This window comes from Hyperoodon ampullatus, assembly GCF_949752795.1.
Source record: "Hyperoodon ampullatus genome assembly, chromosome: 3".
Classification (NCBI taxonomy): Eukaryota; Metazoa; Chordata; class Mammalia; order Artiodactyla; family Ziphiidae; genus Hyperoodon; species Hyperoodon ampullatus.
In genome coordinates this window covers 145,344,300-145,362,089 of record NC_136916.1, presented here as the reverse complement: position 1 = coordinate 145,362,089, position 17,790 = coordinate 145,344,300, and the positions used below count along the sequence as shown (strand labels likewise).

General features: G+C 35.2%; 1 protein-coding gene across 9 annotated transcripts in view; it reads right to left on the bottom strand.

Annotated features, from left to right (window-relative positions):
- The window catches only part of GPHN (gephyrin), a gene marked incomplete at both ends in the record, with an annotated part of 652,555 nt that overhangs the window by 104,308 nt on the left and 530,457 nt on the right, over window positions 1–17,790 (bottom strand). For all 9 annotated transcript variants that reach the window (XM_079700388.1, XM_079700393.1, XM_079700386.1 and 6 more), the window contains one exon: window positions 14,208–14,345. In XM_079700388.1, the coding sequence (XP_079556514.1) occupies window positions 14,208–14,345 (138 nt within the window). The remainder of the gene's footprint in view (window positions 1–14,207; window positions 14,346–17,790) is intronic.

The following is a 17,790-nucleotide window of genomic DNA, read 5'->3' as shown; positions in this document are numbered from 1 at the left end:
CCCTGGTAACCTCTAGCTTGTTCTCTACATCTGTGAGTCTGCTTCTTTTTTATTATATTCACTAATTTGTTGTATTTCTTAGATGCTGCATATAAGTGATATCATACAGTATTTGTCTTTCTCTAACTTACTTCACTTAGCATAATGCCCTCCAAGTCTATTCATGTTGCTGCAAATGGCGAAATTTCATTCTTTTTTATGGCTGAGTAGTGGTCCAGTGTGTGTGTGTGTAACATCTTTATCTGTTCATCTCCTGATGGACAGTTAGGCTGCTTCCATATCTTGGCAATCATATATAATGCTGCCATGAACACTGGGGTGTATGTATCTTTTTGAATTAGTGTTTTTGATTTTTTGGATATATACCCAGGAGTGAAATTGCTGGATCATATGGTAGTTCTGTTTTTAGTTTTTTGAGAAACTTCCATACTATTTTCCACAGAGGCTGAATCAATTTACATTCCCACCAACAGTGTACGAGGAGGTTCCCTTTTCTTTACATCCTATAAGTGAGTTATTTAAATGCTACAATCTATCCAAGCTTCATTAGGCTACAAAATAATACACAGATCCTATTTTAAGAATTCTGTAGTGCTAGCGTAAGACTTGCCTAGCGTAATTTGAAAAATGTTTATACTGAGATTGAGCTTTATTTCTGTCAAGTGTCCAGTTTCTGGACAAAGAATGATTTGCCACATCTTAAACATAGTGGCCTTTTTCTTATTTCTATGCCATTGCAAATAATGTTGCCTTGGACAGGAATACCTTTTTTTCCTTCTTCTTTTCTCCCCCTAGTGAATCTTAGGCAACCTTTAAGTTTCAGCTCAGATGTCATGTCTTTGGTCTTCTGTCTCTAAACAGGAAAAGTTAGTTCATTGACCGATTGATTTATCCATTCATCAAACACTCGGAACCTACTATATGCTAGACACTGGGGACAAAAATACTAGTAAGACCTGGCTGATTTCCTCAAGGAATTCACATGTAACAGTGCATGTGAGAGAGGGGGATATGGAAAAATAAAAATATGATTACAAGATAGTATGATATGGGCAGTGACAGATATATGATCAGGGCAATATCAGAAGCATACAGAAAAAAACACCTAACCAACAATTTGTGGAACATCAAGAAAATCTTCCTAGATGAGGTATCTATGCTGAGTTTTACAGTTTGAAGTAAGAACCAAGTAGGAGAAAGGAGGGGACATTTTAGACAACGGAAGCAGGATCGAGGGAGTTTAAACTTAATCTTATGAAAATGGGAATCCAATGTAGGATTTTTAAGCAGAGTAATGACTTCAAGTTAACCTCCCAGCAGTGTTTAAGTCTCTTCAGAGCTAATGGAACTTTTTATGAACTTGCCTAGTGACAAGATACAGAATGGTTTGGAGGGATTGTACTTAGTCTTCATATTCTTAAAACATTTGTATCCATCTGTTATGGTACACTTTCCACATTACATTACAGTTGTTTGTGAAACTATCTTGACTTCTCCATCAGGCTGTGAATTCCTTGTTGTCACAGCATATCTCACCCACCATTGTATCCCCAGTACCAAGCATAGTGCTTGATACTTAAAAGGCACCCAGTAAATGTTTGTTGAATGACTGAGTCAATGATTGAGTACATTAATGATTAGAACTAAGGAGGGAAAGAAATGTCAGGTAAATAGAGAAAAAAGTCATATCAATCAAATACAAACAATTTCATCCAGAGAATACATAAAATGGAGAAGGACATCTTGCTAACTTCTACTCTCATTATTTCCCACTTAGACTCCTCTAAGCAAGTCGTTTTTTTGTGTGTGTAATGGATGCTCACCTCCAGGCTTACAGTCATGACTTGCCTAAACCTGGACTATCATCTTCCTTTTTGTTATCAATAAATGTCTATCACCTATTTCAAGACCCCATTTAAGACAGTAGGTTCTCCTTGATTATTGCCCCTCTGAATACTACTCTTGTATATTCAGTTAGTAATATATCAGCAAGTATTTGCAAAATTGTGTGTACGAGTTATCAAGGTGGTGAGTGTGAGAAAAGTGTGTGTTTGGTTTCTTAAGTTTCTGAAGAAAGAGAACTGTATTTTTCATTTATGGCTAATCAAAGCAACAAATACAGGTTATATTTAAAATGACTTTTAGCAGCCTAGACTTCCACAGGAGTCTCTGCTATTATTTAAATTCAGTTCTTCTTAAAAGGCAAGGACAAATCCAAGAGAAATGAAAACATATGTCCATGCAAAAACCTGTACACAAATACTAATTGCAGCATTATTCATTAACAGTCAAAAGATGGAAACAATCCAACAGTCCATCAATTGATGAATGGATAAATAAAACATGGTATATACATAAAATGAAATATTACTTGGCCATAAAAAGGAGTGAGGTATTAATGGGAACTATAAAACATTGCTGAAAGAAATTATAAAGAAGATACAAATAAATGGAAAGACATCCTTTGTTCATGGATGAAAGACATAATATTCTTAGTGCCCATGCCATCCAAAGCTACCTACGGATTCAACGTAATCTCAATAAAAATGCAAATGGCATTTTTTGCAGAAATAGAGAAATTCATCCTAAAATTCATATGGAATCTCAAGAGACCCCGAGCAGCCAAAACGATTATAAAGAAAGCAAAGTTGTAAGACTCACACTTCCTGATTTTATAACATATTACAATGCTACAGTAAGAAAAACAGAGTGGCACTAGCATAAAGACAGACAAATAGACCAATGGTTTGATAGTTAATTTTATGTATCATCTTCACTGGCCATGAGATACCTAGATTAAACATTATTTCTGGGTGTGTCTGTGAGAGTTTTTCCAGATGAGATTAGTATTTGAATTGTTGGAATCAATAAAGTATATCACCCTCCCCACTGTGGGTGGCATCATTCTATCCACTGGGCATCTGAATAGAACAAAAAGATGGAGGAAAAAATTGTCCCTTTTGCTTTCTGCCTGCCTGTTTGACCTGAGACGTTGGTCTTCTCTTGCCCTTGAATGGGCTTTATACCAACTCCCTTGGTTTGCAGCCTTTTGGACTTGGACTGGAATTATAACACCAGCTTTCCTGGGTCGCCAGCTTGCAGATGGCAAATCATGGGACTTCTCAGCCTCCATAATCATGTGAGTCAATTCCTCATAATAAATCTCTTCCTATATATATTCTGTTGGTTCTGTTTCTCTGGAGAACTCTGTCTAATACAAACGGAATAGAATAGAGAGACCAGAAATAAACACTCATGTATATGGTCAAATGACCTTTGACAAGGATATCAAGACCAGTCAATGGGAAAAAGATAACCTTTTCAAAAAATGATGTTGGGAAAACTGGATAGCCACATTTGAAAGAATGAAGCTGGACTCTTTTATCTTCCACCATATACAAAACTTAACTCAAAAAAGATTAAAGACCTAAATGTAAAACAAATAACTATAAAACTCTTAGAAGAAAACACTGAGGAAAGGCTTCATGACATTGGATTTGGCAATGATTTCTTGAACATGACAACAAAAGCACAGGCAACTAAAGCAAAAACAGACACAGGGGACAACATCAAACTTAAAAACTCTTGTGCATCAAAGGATACTATCAACAGAGTAAAAAGGCAAACTTCAAAATGGGAGAAATATCTGCAAATCATATATCTGATAAGGGGTTAATCTCCTGAATACATAAAGAAACCCTACAACTCAAAAACAAACAGATCTAATAACCCGATTAAAAATGGGAAAGGCACCAGGAATAGGAGCCCCCAGAGCACTTGGCTTTGAAGGCCAGTGGGGCTTGATTGCAGGAGCTCCACAGGATTGGGAGAAATAGAGACTTCACTCTTTTTTTTTTTTAATACATCTTTATTGGAGTATAATTGTTTCACAGTGTTGTGTTAGAGAGACTTCACTCTTAAAGGGCACACACAAAATCTCACACATGCCAGGACTAAAGGCAAAAGCAGTAATTTGATAGGAGCCTGAGCCAGACATACCTGCTGGTCTTGGAAGGTATTCTGGGAAGGCAAGGGGTGACTATAGCCCACCCTGGGGACAGAGACACTGGTGGCGGATATATCAGGGAGGATTCATCTGTGTGAGCTCTCCTGGAGGCTGACATTTTGCCGCCAAGACCTGGCCCCACCAACAGCATGTAGGCTCCAGTGCTGGGATGCCTCAGGCCAAACAACAAACTGGATAGGGACACAGCTGCACCCATCAGCAGCCAGGCTGCCTAAAGACTTCCTGAGCCCACAGCCACCTCTAGACATGTCCCTAAGCATGGCTCTGCCCCCCAGAAGACCAAGACCCAGCTCCACCCACCAGGGGGCAGGCACCAACTCTTCCTGCCAGGAAGCCTGCACAAGCCTCTAGACCATCCTAATCTACCAGGGGACAGACACCAGAGGCAAGAAAACTACAGTCCTGCAGCCGGCAGATCGAGTCCATGAACAAAGGCCAGATACTGACCAGCTGCCCCCTGGCCCTTGGGTGACAAGAAGGGAGTGCACTTCTGGGACACATAGGACATCTCCTACAGAGGGCCACTTCTCAAAGGTCAAGAAACGTAACCAATCTACCACATACATAAAAATACAAATAGCAATTTAGACAAAATGAAGCAACAGAGGAAGATGTTTCAGACAAAGGAACAAGATAAAACCTCAGAAGGAGAACTAAGTGATTTGGAGATAGTCAATCTACCCGAGAAAGTGTTCAAGGTAATCATCGTAAAGATGATCAAAGAAGAGTTAACACCTATCCTTCTGAAGCTATTCCAAAAAACTGCAGAGGAAGGAACACTGCTGAACTCATTCTATGAAGCCACCATCACCTTGATACCAAAACCACACAAAGATATCACAAAAAAAGAAAATTACAGGCCAATATCACTGATGCACATAGATGCAGAAATCCTCAAGAAAATACTAGCAAACTGACTCCAACAATACATTAAAAGGATCATACACCATGATCAAGTGGGATTTATCCCAGGGATGCAAGGATTTTTCAATATCTGCAAATCAATCAATGTGATACACCACATTAACAAAGTGAAGAATAAAAACCATATGACTATCTCAACAGATGCAGAAAAAAGCTTCTGATAAAATTCACCATCCATTTATGATAAAAACTCTCCAGAAGTGGGCACAGAGGGAACATACCTCAACATAATAAAGGCCATCTATAAGAAACCCACAGCTAACACCACACTCAATGGTGAAAAGCTGAAAGCATTTCCTCTAAGATCAGGAACAAGACAAGGATGACCACTCTGGCCACTTTTATTCAACATAGTTTTGGAAGTCCTAGCCACAGCCATCAGAGAAAAAAAAAGAGATAAAAGGAACCCAAACTGGGAAAGAAGTAAAACTGTCATTGTTTGCAGATGACATGATGCTATACATAGAAAATCCTAAAGATGCTACCAGAAAACTACTAGAGCTCATCAATGAATTCAGTATAGTTGTTGGATACAAAATTAATATACAGAAATCTGTTGCATATCTATACACTTAACAATGAAAGATCAGAAAGAGAAATTAAGGAAACCATCACATCAAAAAGAATAAAATACCTAGGAATAACCTACCTAAGGAGGCAAGAGACTGTACTCTGAACACTATAAGACGCTGATGAAAGAAACTGAAGATGACACAAACAGATGGAAAGATATATCATACTCTTGGATTGGAAGAATCAATATTGTTAAAATTATCATACTACTCAAGGCAATCTATGGATTCAATGCAATCCCTATCAAATTACCAATGGCATTTTTCACATAACTAGAACAAAAAATTGAAAAATTTGTATGGAAACACAAAAGACCCCAAATAGCCAAAACCACCTTCAGAAAGAAGAATGGAGCTGAAGGAATCAAGATCCCTGACTTCAGACTATACTACAAAGCTACAGTAATCAAAACGTATGGTACTGGCACAAAAAACAGACTTGTAGATAAATGGAACAGGATAGAAAGCCCACAAATAAACTCACACACTTATGGTCTATTAATCTACCACAAAGGAGGCAAGAATATACAATGGAGAAAAGATGGTCTCTTTAATAAGTGGTGCTGGGAAACCACTTGTAACAGAATGAAATTAGAACATTCTCTAACACCGTATACAAAATTAAACTCAAAATGGATTAAAGACCTAAATGTAAGATCAGATACTATAAAACTCCTAGAGGAAAACACAGGCAGGACACTCTTTGACACAAATCACAACAATATTTTTTTGGATCCGTCTCCTAGAGTAATGGAAATAAAAAGAAAAATAAACAAAGGGGACCTAATTAAACTTAAAAGCTTTTGCACAGCAAAGGAAACCATAAACAAAACAAAAAGACAAGCCATGGACTGGGAGAAAATATTTGCAAATGATGCTACTGACAAGGGATTAATTTCCAAAATATATAAACAGCTCATACAGCTTAATATATATATAAAAAACTGAACAACTTGATCAAAAAATGGGAAGAAGACCTAAACAGACATTGCTTCACAAAAGACATACAGATGGCCAACAGGCACATGAAAAGATTCTCAATATCACTAATTATTAGAGAAATGCAAATCAAAACTACAATGAAGTATCATCTCACACCAGTCAGAATGGCCATCATTAAAAAGTCTACAAATAATAAATGCTGGAGAGGGTAAACTGGCGAAGCCACTGTGGAGAACAGTACGGAGGTTCCTTAAAAAACTAAAAATAGGAGTTACCATATGATCCTGCAATCCCATTCCCGGGCATATATCCAGAGAAAACTCTGATTTGAAAAGATACATGCACCCCAATATTCATAGAAGCACTATTTATAATAGCCAAGACATGGAAGAAACCTAAACTGTCCATCAACAGATGAGCGGATAAAGAAGTGGTGTATATACACAATGGAATATTACTCAGCCTTAAAAAAGAATGAAATGATGCCATTTGCAGCAACATGGATGGACCTAGAGATTATCACATTAAGTGAAGTAAGTCATTCAGAGAAAGACAAATATCATATGATATTACTTATATGTGGACTCTAAAAAAATGATACAAATAAACTTATTTACAAAACCAAAATAGACTCACACAGAAAACAAAGTTATGGTTACCAAAGGGGATAGTGTGTAGGGGGAGAGATAAATTAGGAGTTTAGGATTAACGTATACACACTCCTACACATAAAACAGGTAAACAACAAGGACCTACTATATAGCAAAGGGAAATATACTCAATATCTTTTAATAACCTATAATGGAAAAGAATCTGAAAAAGAATATACACACACATATCTGAGTGTATATATATATATATATATATATATATATATATATATATACACACACACACACATATATATATCTGAATCACTTCGCTGTGCACTTGAAACTAACAGAACATTACAAATTAACTAAAATTAACAAACTTTTAAAAATGGGAAAGGATTTGAATAGACATTTCTCCAAAGATGTATGAATAGCTAATAAACATATGAAAAGATGCTCAACATCACTAATTATCAGGAAAATGCAAGTCAAAATCACAATGAGATATCACCCCACATCCATAAATGGGCTACTATCAAAAAATCAGAAAATAAAAAGTGTTGATGATAATGTAGAAAAATTGGAATCCTTATGTAATGTTGGTAGGATTGTAGAATAGTGCAACCAGCATGGAAAACTGAAGAAGTTTCCTCAGAAAATTAAAAATAGACCTACCATATGATCCATCAATCTCACTTCTGAGTATATATCCCAAAGAATTGAAAGCAGGGTCTTGAAGAGATATTTGTACACCCATGTTCATATAGTACGGCTATTCATAATAGTCAAGAGTTGGAAGCATCCCAAATGTCCATCAACAGATGAATGGATTAACAAATGTGGTGTATATATCTAAATACTGTCACATGGCATAACATGAACAGACCTTGAGGACATTATACTAAGTGAAATAAGCTAGCCACAAAAAGACAAATACTGCATGATTACACTTATATAACATATCTAAAGTAGTCAAATTATTGGAAATAATAAGTAGAGTGGTGGTTACCAGGGGCTGGGATGAGGAGGAAAAAGGGAGTTGTTGTTTAATGGGTAAAGAGTTTCAGGTATCCAGTATGAAAAAATTTTGGAGATATGTTTCACAACAATGTGAATGCACTTAATGCCACTGAACTGTAATGGCTAAGATGATAAATTTTATGTTATATGTTTTTTTTACTACAGTAATATTTAAAAAAGGAATGAGATACTGATACATGTTACAACATGGATGAACTTTGAAAATATTATTCTAGGTAGAAAAAGCCAGTAATAAAAGACCATATATTATATGATCCCATTATGTGAAATGTCCAGAATAGGTAAATCCATAGAGATAAAAAGTAGGCTAATGGTTGCTTAAGGCTGAATGGTGGGCTGTGGGGATAGGAGGAGGATGATAGCTAAAGGGGATGGGGATTCTTTTTGAGGTGAATATGTTCTAAAACTGACTGTGGTGATGGCTGTACATATCTGTGAATATACTAAAAACTTCTGAACTGTATAATTTATGTGGGTGAATTATACTGTATATGAATTGTATTTCAGTAAACTTATTTTTTAAAGGGCAAGAATAAGAGATTTTTAAAAAAAGGATATTTCTCTCATTTTAACATATAGCTATATATAGAAGAGTCAAGAAAAGTCATATTTGAAGCACACATATACCATCTGGTCTTTACAGATCTTTAAAATATCCTGGAAAGAAAAATAAAACATTTCATTTGGAAAGAAAGAACAGCTTCATGCTTAAGCTTATCAATATAAATCTAGTAATAGAAAATTGGCCAGATTTTTATTTTGTACTCATGCTAAATATAGGGATTTCTATCTTTAAGGTAAATTAGATCCCTACTGGATTAGTTCTGCTTTTGGAGTTGGTATCAAGTTAACCTACCAGCAGAACTTATGTCTCTTCAAAGAGAAAAACATGCATTACTTCAAGTTTTTTTCTAAAAGCCTAAGGCAAGGGAAAGGATTTGAAGAGAAATACACAATTGATTAGAAAATGGTAAGGACTCCCAGCTGGCAGTAAATACTTGCGAACTGAAGGAATAAACGTCAGGTACACCGCTCTGCTACAGCAGCAACTATATCCACATATCTCAGTAGGATTCATGGATTAGACAATGGATAGCTCTTCCAAGCAGTCAATATTACATTTCATTCAATGATCGACTTTGGAACTTCAAGAGTATATAGTAGTGCTGCAAATTACTTTATCACATGGGGCAGTCTCTCTTGCATACATATAAATACTTAGATGTTAAACCATCTCTTCTCTTTGCCCATAGGTGGAGCCCAAGTATTAGTGTTGAATAAACTTTGGGCACGTGGTTTTAGAAAAGGAGCCAGGCAGCAGTAACTTCTCAACTAGATATTATGACTGTTTAGACACTCATAAAGCCCCCTTGTGTGAGGGAGTTCTTTTTATAGTTACACAATTGAGTAAAATTAACTCACAGAGGAATCAGACCTATAATGCTGGCCGAATTATTCCTATGTCACAACCAGGCAGACTAATCTTCCTATTTCATACCTCCTTCTATGCATATCATTATATATTTTCATATATATATTTTTTCTTTTAAAATATATTATAAATATATCTTGCTTTAGGTCAGAGACAAGGGAGAACTACCTCTGTTGTGGTCAATATTCTAAAAAGGATACTTCACTGTTTTAAACTGAGTTCAGTAAACTTAAAGCTTCCTTGTCTAGAATTGCTTAAGTCTTCTGTGGAAATACAAAGAACTGAGGTCAGTGATGCTAAAGTCTTTGGTCATGAAATCTTAAAAAAAAGCCTAGCGCTTATAAAATAATGCTCTTAAGAAAGCAGAATCCTTTCTATTCAAAGATTATAGTTTTTCCATTGTTAATTGAATGATATTGGGGATTACAGGGAATTCTAGAATATTTTAATCTGCCTTTCAGTAGCTAGTACTGTACCAAGTGTGAATTTGTAATGTGTTCATGTCATGCATTTTATAAGCAAAGATGAATCATAAATGGTAGTCTTGCAAATATTATCTTCTATTGGTATTCCTCTCCCAAGAAACCAAAGTAAAGCATTTATAATCAGTGGAGCACTTGCTCCTTAAAGGCCTTGCTTGCAGATAGGAGCTGAAAATAGTAGATATGCTAAAGGGCAGACCAGAGACAATAGAAAATTCACCTGTAGTCAAAATAGATTAAAACAAACAAACAACACACTTTACACATCTAGGCACTTACTTTAGAAGAATAATTTTCATACTGATTTGAGACGTACTCTGCTATAATGGAATGAACAGTAAACTAGGAGTCAAGAATCCTAGGTTCTAGTTATTTTTAATCATAACAATTTGTCTAACTCTAAGAATATTATTACACCTCTTTGGTCCTAAATTCCTTTGTCTTTAAAGTAAGAGAGACTACCTAATCTCCAGGTTACCTTCTTATTGTAATATTATAAGTATTTAATATATTATATTGTAACATTACTTCACAGAGTTACCCTATATGTATGACCTTGAGAGCATCACTACCAGCACTTCTGTATACATGATTTATTCTTAGTTTTCTGGGATTATTGTTGAACCTTCACAGACATATAAAAAGTAATTTTAGAGATCCTACAGTAGCAAACTGCCTCATAGATTCAGTGGTTCTGGATCTCTCTTAGGAAACATGGGCATTCCTCTACAGGCTTCTATAATTGTAGGTGTCAGAGTATTTGCAGAGGCAAAATATTTGGGATTTCAGAGAACTGTGAAAGCCTTTCAGTCCTTCTCACCCCTATGAAATTCAATAGTTAGAGGTGCATCTAGTTGAAATCAAAATGAACTATGAAGGTTTGCTCATTAAAATGCAAACATCCTTGGAAAAGATAACATTTAAAGTATAGTGAGAATGAGTTTCTAATCTTTTTTCTGGGGAGAAATCGCTTATCTTGAGTAAGAGAATTACAGGCCACATTTGACTCAAAACTCAATTTACAGTGATTCACGTTTAGATCACTCAGCTTTTTATACCCATGTTGTTTATTAGGGCATTTATAAGAGAGAGTGATCAAATATGTCAGTCATTGCTATTATAAAACAAATGAACAAAGTGCTATGGGGACATGGAGGAAGGATACTTAACCCAGTTAGGGAAAGGGAGAAGTGGACACCAGAAATGTCTTCATGGAGGAGAGCTTCTTAAGCTTAATCTTAAAAAACATGTACTGGCAAAATGGGGAGATGTTGGTCAAAGGGTACAAACTTTCATTTATAAGATGAATAAATTCTGGGTATCTAAAGTACAGCATGGTGACTGTAGTTAATAATGCTGTATTGTATACCTGAAATTTGCTAAAAGAGTAAATCTTAAGTATTTTCACCATACACACACATACACAGAGTAACTATAAAGTGACAGATGTATTAATTAGCTTGATTATGGTAATTATTTCACAATGTATATGTATATTAAATCATCATGTTGTATACCCTAAATATACACAATTTTAATTTATTAATTATGCCTCAATAAAGTCAGAAAAAAAAGAATACATAGTGGCCAATTATAAAGGGCCTTATATGACATATCAAGGAGTTTGAATTTTATCTGGAGGTTATGAGGAATACTACTGAAGAGTTGTATGCAGGAACGTTAATATCAAATTTTGAACAGATAACTTTGGTATGAAATTGGAAAATGGATGTAAAGATGCTAATTGGGGGAGGGAAGCCTTTACAATAATCCAGGAAGGTAATAATAAAGACCTAAATTAAAATCATAGCAGTGGGGATGGCAAACAAGGGACAGATTCAAGAGGACGTAGAGGAAATGAGTATTGTAGAAGTAAAAAAATAAGTTTAATATTGGTCATGTTAAATTTACTAGCAGCAAGTATACATTTGTTGTAAGAGTTTGGAGCTCAGGCAAGGTCTGGGCAAAGATACAGATTTAGAAATCACTTAATAGTTGGTACTTGAAACAATTGGCATGTATGAGGTTATCTGAAGTGAATGTGTAAGATCTGAAAAGGGTCAGAGACAAACACTCTAAAGAAAGTTCATATTCAAGGAATTGACAAAGGAACGCAAGCTTACAAAAGAGCCAGTAAAGGAGAAAATGTACCACATTGTTTATCTGTCCCTCTCCTGCACTACACAGTGAGAGGCATGGGGTGGGGTTTTATTTTATTCATCTTTGCATTATCTGGACTTAACATAGTGCCTGGAATTTAGATTTTTAATAGATAATTGTTGAACAAATTGAATTATATTTCTATATATGGTGTTGTTTTCTAAACAACTAATTAAAGTGCCTAGGAGGTTTAATTATAATGCTCTTTTGCATTACAAATCGAGTTTGATCCAACTCAAAGGTTGAATGCAAACCTAACTATTATTTTTCATCATCATGCATGGAAACACTTGACAAGAAGTTAACCATCCATGAAGAGTTTGCTTACTTATGAGTGACAACTGATTTGATGAACAAATGAAGGGGAAACAAGCACATGAAAGGAAAAGAGAATCCACCTGACAGTATTATTTTTTTTCTAGAGGAGAAACAGAAATGGCCATTTCCAGTTCTGTTTTTTCCTTAAAAGGACTGGAATTTCTGTCTAAATGTGACTTGGCATCACAGTGAGATTTTTCTAAGGACTGATGTTAAGAGAAACTACCCTGATATTACAAGAGGCCAGGGATGGTTAACTTATTTTTATAACATGTAAATTTTTTCAACTTAATTTTACATTCATATTTTCTGAAGATGTCTTAGTGTTGCTTGACATAAAAATATCTAAATATCTGTACTTAATAATAGAAAGAAACCTATTTCATTAAAATTGATTTCTGAAATTATGTAGTTAATTCCTAACTCCCCACTCTAGTCAGTTTTATTATCTTTATTTCCTTTAATGAGGAATAAAACAAAAACAAAAGAAAAGGTTTAAACCTAATGATAACATATCTAAAAGAATGTAAGTCAAAGATGTAGGATAGGTGTAAGTTATGTAAAAATAATTTTTGTCTAAGTCGGGTCAGGGATCAAAGAGCTAGAATTTGGCATTTAATATTTCACTAGTTTTAGGCCTTTTAATTTTAACATAATTTGTTACTTTATCTACTATTGTTTTTTATATTTTAACACTGGAAGAAGAGCACTATTATGTAGTAAAAATAAGAATGTTAAGTCTTTTTTTTTTTTCTTTTTTGGCCGTGCCACACATCTTAGGGGATATTAGCTCTCGGAGCATGGATTGAAGCCGGGCCACTGCCATGAAAGCACCAAGCCCTAACCACTGGACTGCAAGGGAATTCCCAAGAATGTTAAGTCTTGAGCCTTAATCCTATTCCTTTTCTGCTGTTCTATCTGAGTTTGAGTTTTCTTGTAGAAAAATTATGGTGTCTGTATAGATGCTCTCTACTGTTCATTGAAATTTGAATATTTTATGATCTGTGAATAAAGTCCTTTATTTGTAAAAGCAATCCTTTTGTATTGTTTTTATCTGTATAACAAAAACAATTAAGAAACTACATTTTATTCAGCTTGCACCGGAACTGAACTTTTAGAAAGGGAAGTAGTTTATTAAAAACTGAAAACACTGGGGAAAACTACCCTTCCGTTATCTTTCCACAAGCTGGTCTCAATGTACTACTAAACTAAGAGCAGAAAATGAGAAGATATATGAAGCAGAAAAACTGAGATCAGACTGGTTGCTCAGTGATCCATAGATAAATTAACATAGTATTTACATTTTACATTTAAAAACATGATTTCCACAAATGAAAGTAATTATGAGACACATTAGTTATCTCCCATTTCTGTCAGAAAGGACATAAGGCAGACTCACAGTCAACTGTTTTTCTCACTCAGTGCTGACAGCCCTTTCTTTAGAGTACTGGTATTTTGATGAACAGGAGAAACACTGTTGACTTTTTCCTTTTTTTTTTTTTTCTTTATGTAAAGGAAGCTTTATGGGTATTTTACTCTGTATACCATTAAGATTGATCTTAGAGTTGAATAGAAATAAGAAGCAAAAAGCAAGATGATAATAATTGCAGTAATGATTAATAACATTTCTCTTTCAGGAAAACTGTGTATTAGTGTTAGATGAATCTTATTTGGAAAAAAATGAAAATAAAAGGCAATGGGCAAATATAACAGTACCTCGGTAGTTGATGATTTCTGTCCCAAGCACCGGAGTCATCTCCAGGACTGTGATAAAGGCTTTGTCCATAGATGTTAGAGGAAAAGGAGACATGCGGTGTCTTCTAGCCACCTTGGTGATATCGACAGCACTATGACCTAAACAGGAAGATAATTAACTAAGAATATGATGCTGAAACACTGATTAAAAAGTGGGAAAGGCTTATAAATATCAACAATTCTCAATTTCATGTGTCCAGAAATGAAGATTATAAGGTGAGAAACTTTTTCCTGCTTCCAAAATATAGCCTGCTTTGGTGGAACATTAAATCAAGTTAGTAATGTTACATCATGTATCAAAAGTTGGTGAAATTTAATGATGATATTGGCTATTCCTTTTTGAGTGCTTAACTATGTGTCATGGCACTATTCTAATTAATCTTCACAACAACCTAAAGGGAGCCATCATTATTATCCTTTATTACAGATGAGGAAAAAGAGGTTTACATATCTTGGCCTCAATTGCAAAGCTAGAAACTGAAGAGCCAGGATTCAAACCTAGGTAGCCAGGCTTTAGAGTCCATGTCCTTAACTACTATACTGAAGTTTGAACACTTAATGAGCTAGTTAGTGAAATGAAATATACAAACTTGAATTTATTCAGAATTTCATAGGAAATTTTCTTTCTTCTAAAGACACAGAAAAATATTATTATTTACTCACTCCCCATGTAACCTTATCTAGTCCCCTGGCATTAATACCATCCATACACTAAACCCCCTAATTTTATATATCCAACCCTAACCTCTACCTTCACCTCTAGACTTATATGTCATCCAAATAGCTGGTGGATAACAGCGGATATCTACAAGCTTATAAATCATCAAATATGCACTTGAATGTGCAACAGGCAATTCAAACTTAACATGTTCAAAATCAAACTCTTGATTCCCCACCCTCCTAACCTACCTGCACGATGTCTTATTGTCTTGCAATTCCCATCTCAGTAAACAGAAACTCTACTCACTCAGTTATTAATCCAAAACCTTGGTGACATCTTTGATTCTTCTAGTTTTGTCAGAACCATATCTAAACTACCATTAAAATGTCTCTAGAATCTGATCATTACTCACCATCTCTACAATTATTACAATAATGGGAACCATCACCATTTCCTGGGAAATTGAATAGTGTCCTAACTTGTCCCCTTCCTTCTATCCTTGTCCCATTACAGTCTATTCTCCACACAGTAGTTACAGTGCTGCTTTTAAACTGTAAGTTGAATTGTGCTAATCTATGCTCACAACTCTCCATGACTTTCCATTTCACTCAGAGTGAAATCTTTGCTATGGCCCTCAAAGCCCAACATATTATAGCCTACACTGTTCTCTTCTCCTATCATTTCACCCTTATTCAATGTGCTCTAGCCAAACTGGTTCCTTGCCTGAGAATGCCAAATACATCCCTCTTTAGGGTCTTCATACTTGCCATTTCCTCTACTTGGACCATTCTTCCCCAGATATTATGGTTCCATTCATTCCTCATTTCTTTCAGGTCTTTGCTAAAGTGTCACCTAATCAGAGGCCTTTGTTAAACATCCTATATAGAATACTACCTACCTTCACTCTCTATTCTCCTTACCCTATTTTACTTTCTTCATGGAAAAAAAAAATATATATATACATATATACACACACATATACACACATATATTGATATCTATATACCTATAATACATATTTATACTTATTTGTTTACAATCTTCTTAGTAGAATGTAAGCTCCATGACAGCAGCAACTTTGTCTTTTTTATTCACTGTTGTCATCCCCAATACCTAGAACAGTATCTGGCACATATTAGGAAATAAAAAATAAATAGTTGTTGACTTAATAAATGAATCATTTAATGACAAAAAGGAACTTCTTAGAGCACAATAAACAACTTGGCCTATGCATAAACAACTTGGCCCAAAGGGTAAACATAAAAGGAGCAACTGCAAACACTGTTGCTTGGCTATTGTAACTGATATCCACAATTCCCTTCTTCCGTAGCCACCTTTCAGCTAAGACTGGCCATATGATATAAGTGCTGGCCAGTGAGATGTAGGAAGAAGTCCCTGGGGCAGGCTTCCTACTACAAATAAAAAGATAAAGAGATAAAACTTTAAGAGGAGAGCATGGCTAGATACTGGGAGGTGCCGTAGCCATTTTTCAACCATGAGGATAGAAACCCACACATAAGTATTGGAAACACGAGAATAAAAAGAGGCAGAGTCTCTGATGACAATACTGAGCTGCTGTACAAGCCCTGGACTGCTTGCCTCCAGACTTTTTATATGTGAGACAAATAAGCTCCTATTTCTTTAATCCACTTTATAATGATTGTATATATCCCTCTATAGTCTGTAAGTTCCTGGTCACTGCAATTTATTAAATTTAGTCCTCCTACCCAAACCCCAGCAGCTGCTTCAGACATATTCACTGAACTGACTTACAGGAACTGTCCCAAAGAGTTTTCATTCTAAGACAAATGACATTGTCATAAGTAGTCAAAGAAAAAGACACACAATATGCTTATACTTATTTCTCACCCATGGGTAATCACAAAATTACAAAATTTTCAAAGCCTGAAAGACCTTAGAGATTATTTAGTGCTAAATATGAAAAATTTTTTCTACTTTAAGGTGAACACTTAAAGAAGGATTACGTATGATTTATCATTTACCTATAATTGAAATGTAAATTTATTCATAACTCACTTTCACTACAGTCCCAGCCACGTCATTAAATATCAATAAATACATATTGTCACAACCAGTGTAACTGAAGAGAATGATAGATAGGTGTTTCTAAAGACCCTTTTATTCGGGTTTATAGATCTCAGATCTGATCTTTTCTAAGATATTCTTTACTTTCTTTATGGTGAAAATTGTGTACAATCTTATAAAAGCTGTGCTTTTAAAATGTTTGGTTTCTGAGGAGAAAATTGCACTTTATTAGAAAGCAAGTTTGATTATCAGTGATACACACATCCATTCAACAAATATTTATTGAGTGCATTTTATGAGCCAGGCACAGTTACACCCTTGGTATACACAGAGTAAGATACACCCTGCCATGAAGAATGTTTCAGCTCAGCAGAAAGGAAAGACATGTAAGTGAATAAAAAAATAAGGGCAGGAGGACAGTAAACAAACGGATGGTTCTCTAACTATAGAGATTGATATTTTTTTAAATTGGAAATTGCATACCAATTTCCCCCAGCCTGGAAAAATCTTTCCTGTCTTTAATAATTTTGTACCTTGTTTATATCTTTCTTACGGCACCTACCACTTTCTATCTAATGTTATAGACATTTAAATATTTGCCTTACCTATGCTAGTCTATCATAAACTCCTTTAAGGCAGAACCTATATCTTATTAATCTGTGTATCCTTTGCTATTTTTAGAGCAATGCTTTCCTTATACTAACAGTAGGTACTGAATAAACACTTGAGGTATGAATGAATAGCAAATCCTTCAAACAAAGCTAAAAGTTGGGAAGGAAGATTCAAAGTGGCGCCTCCTGTTCTGCCCTTTGCGTCTCTAGGTCCTTTCATATTTAT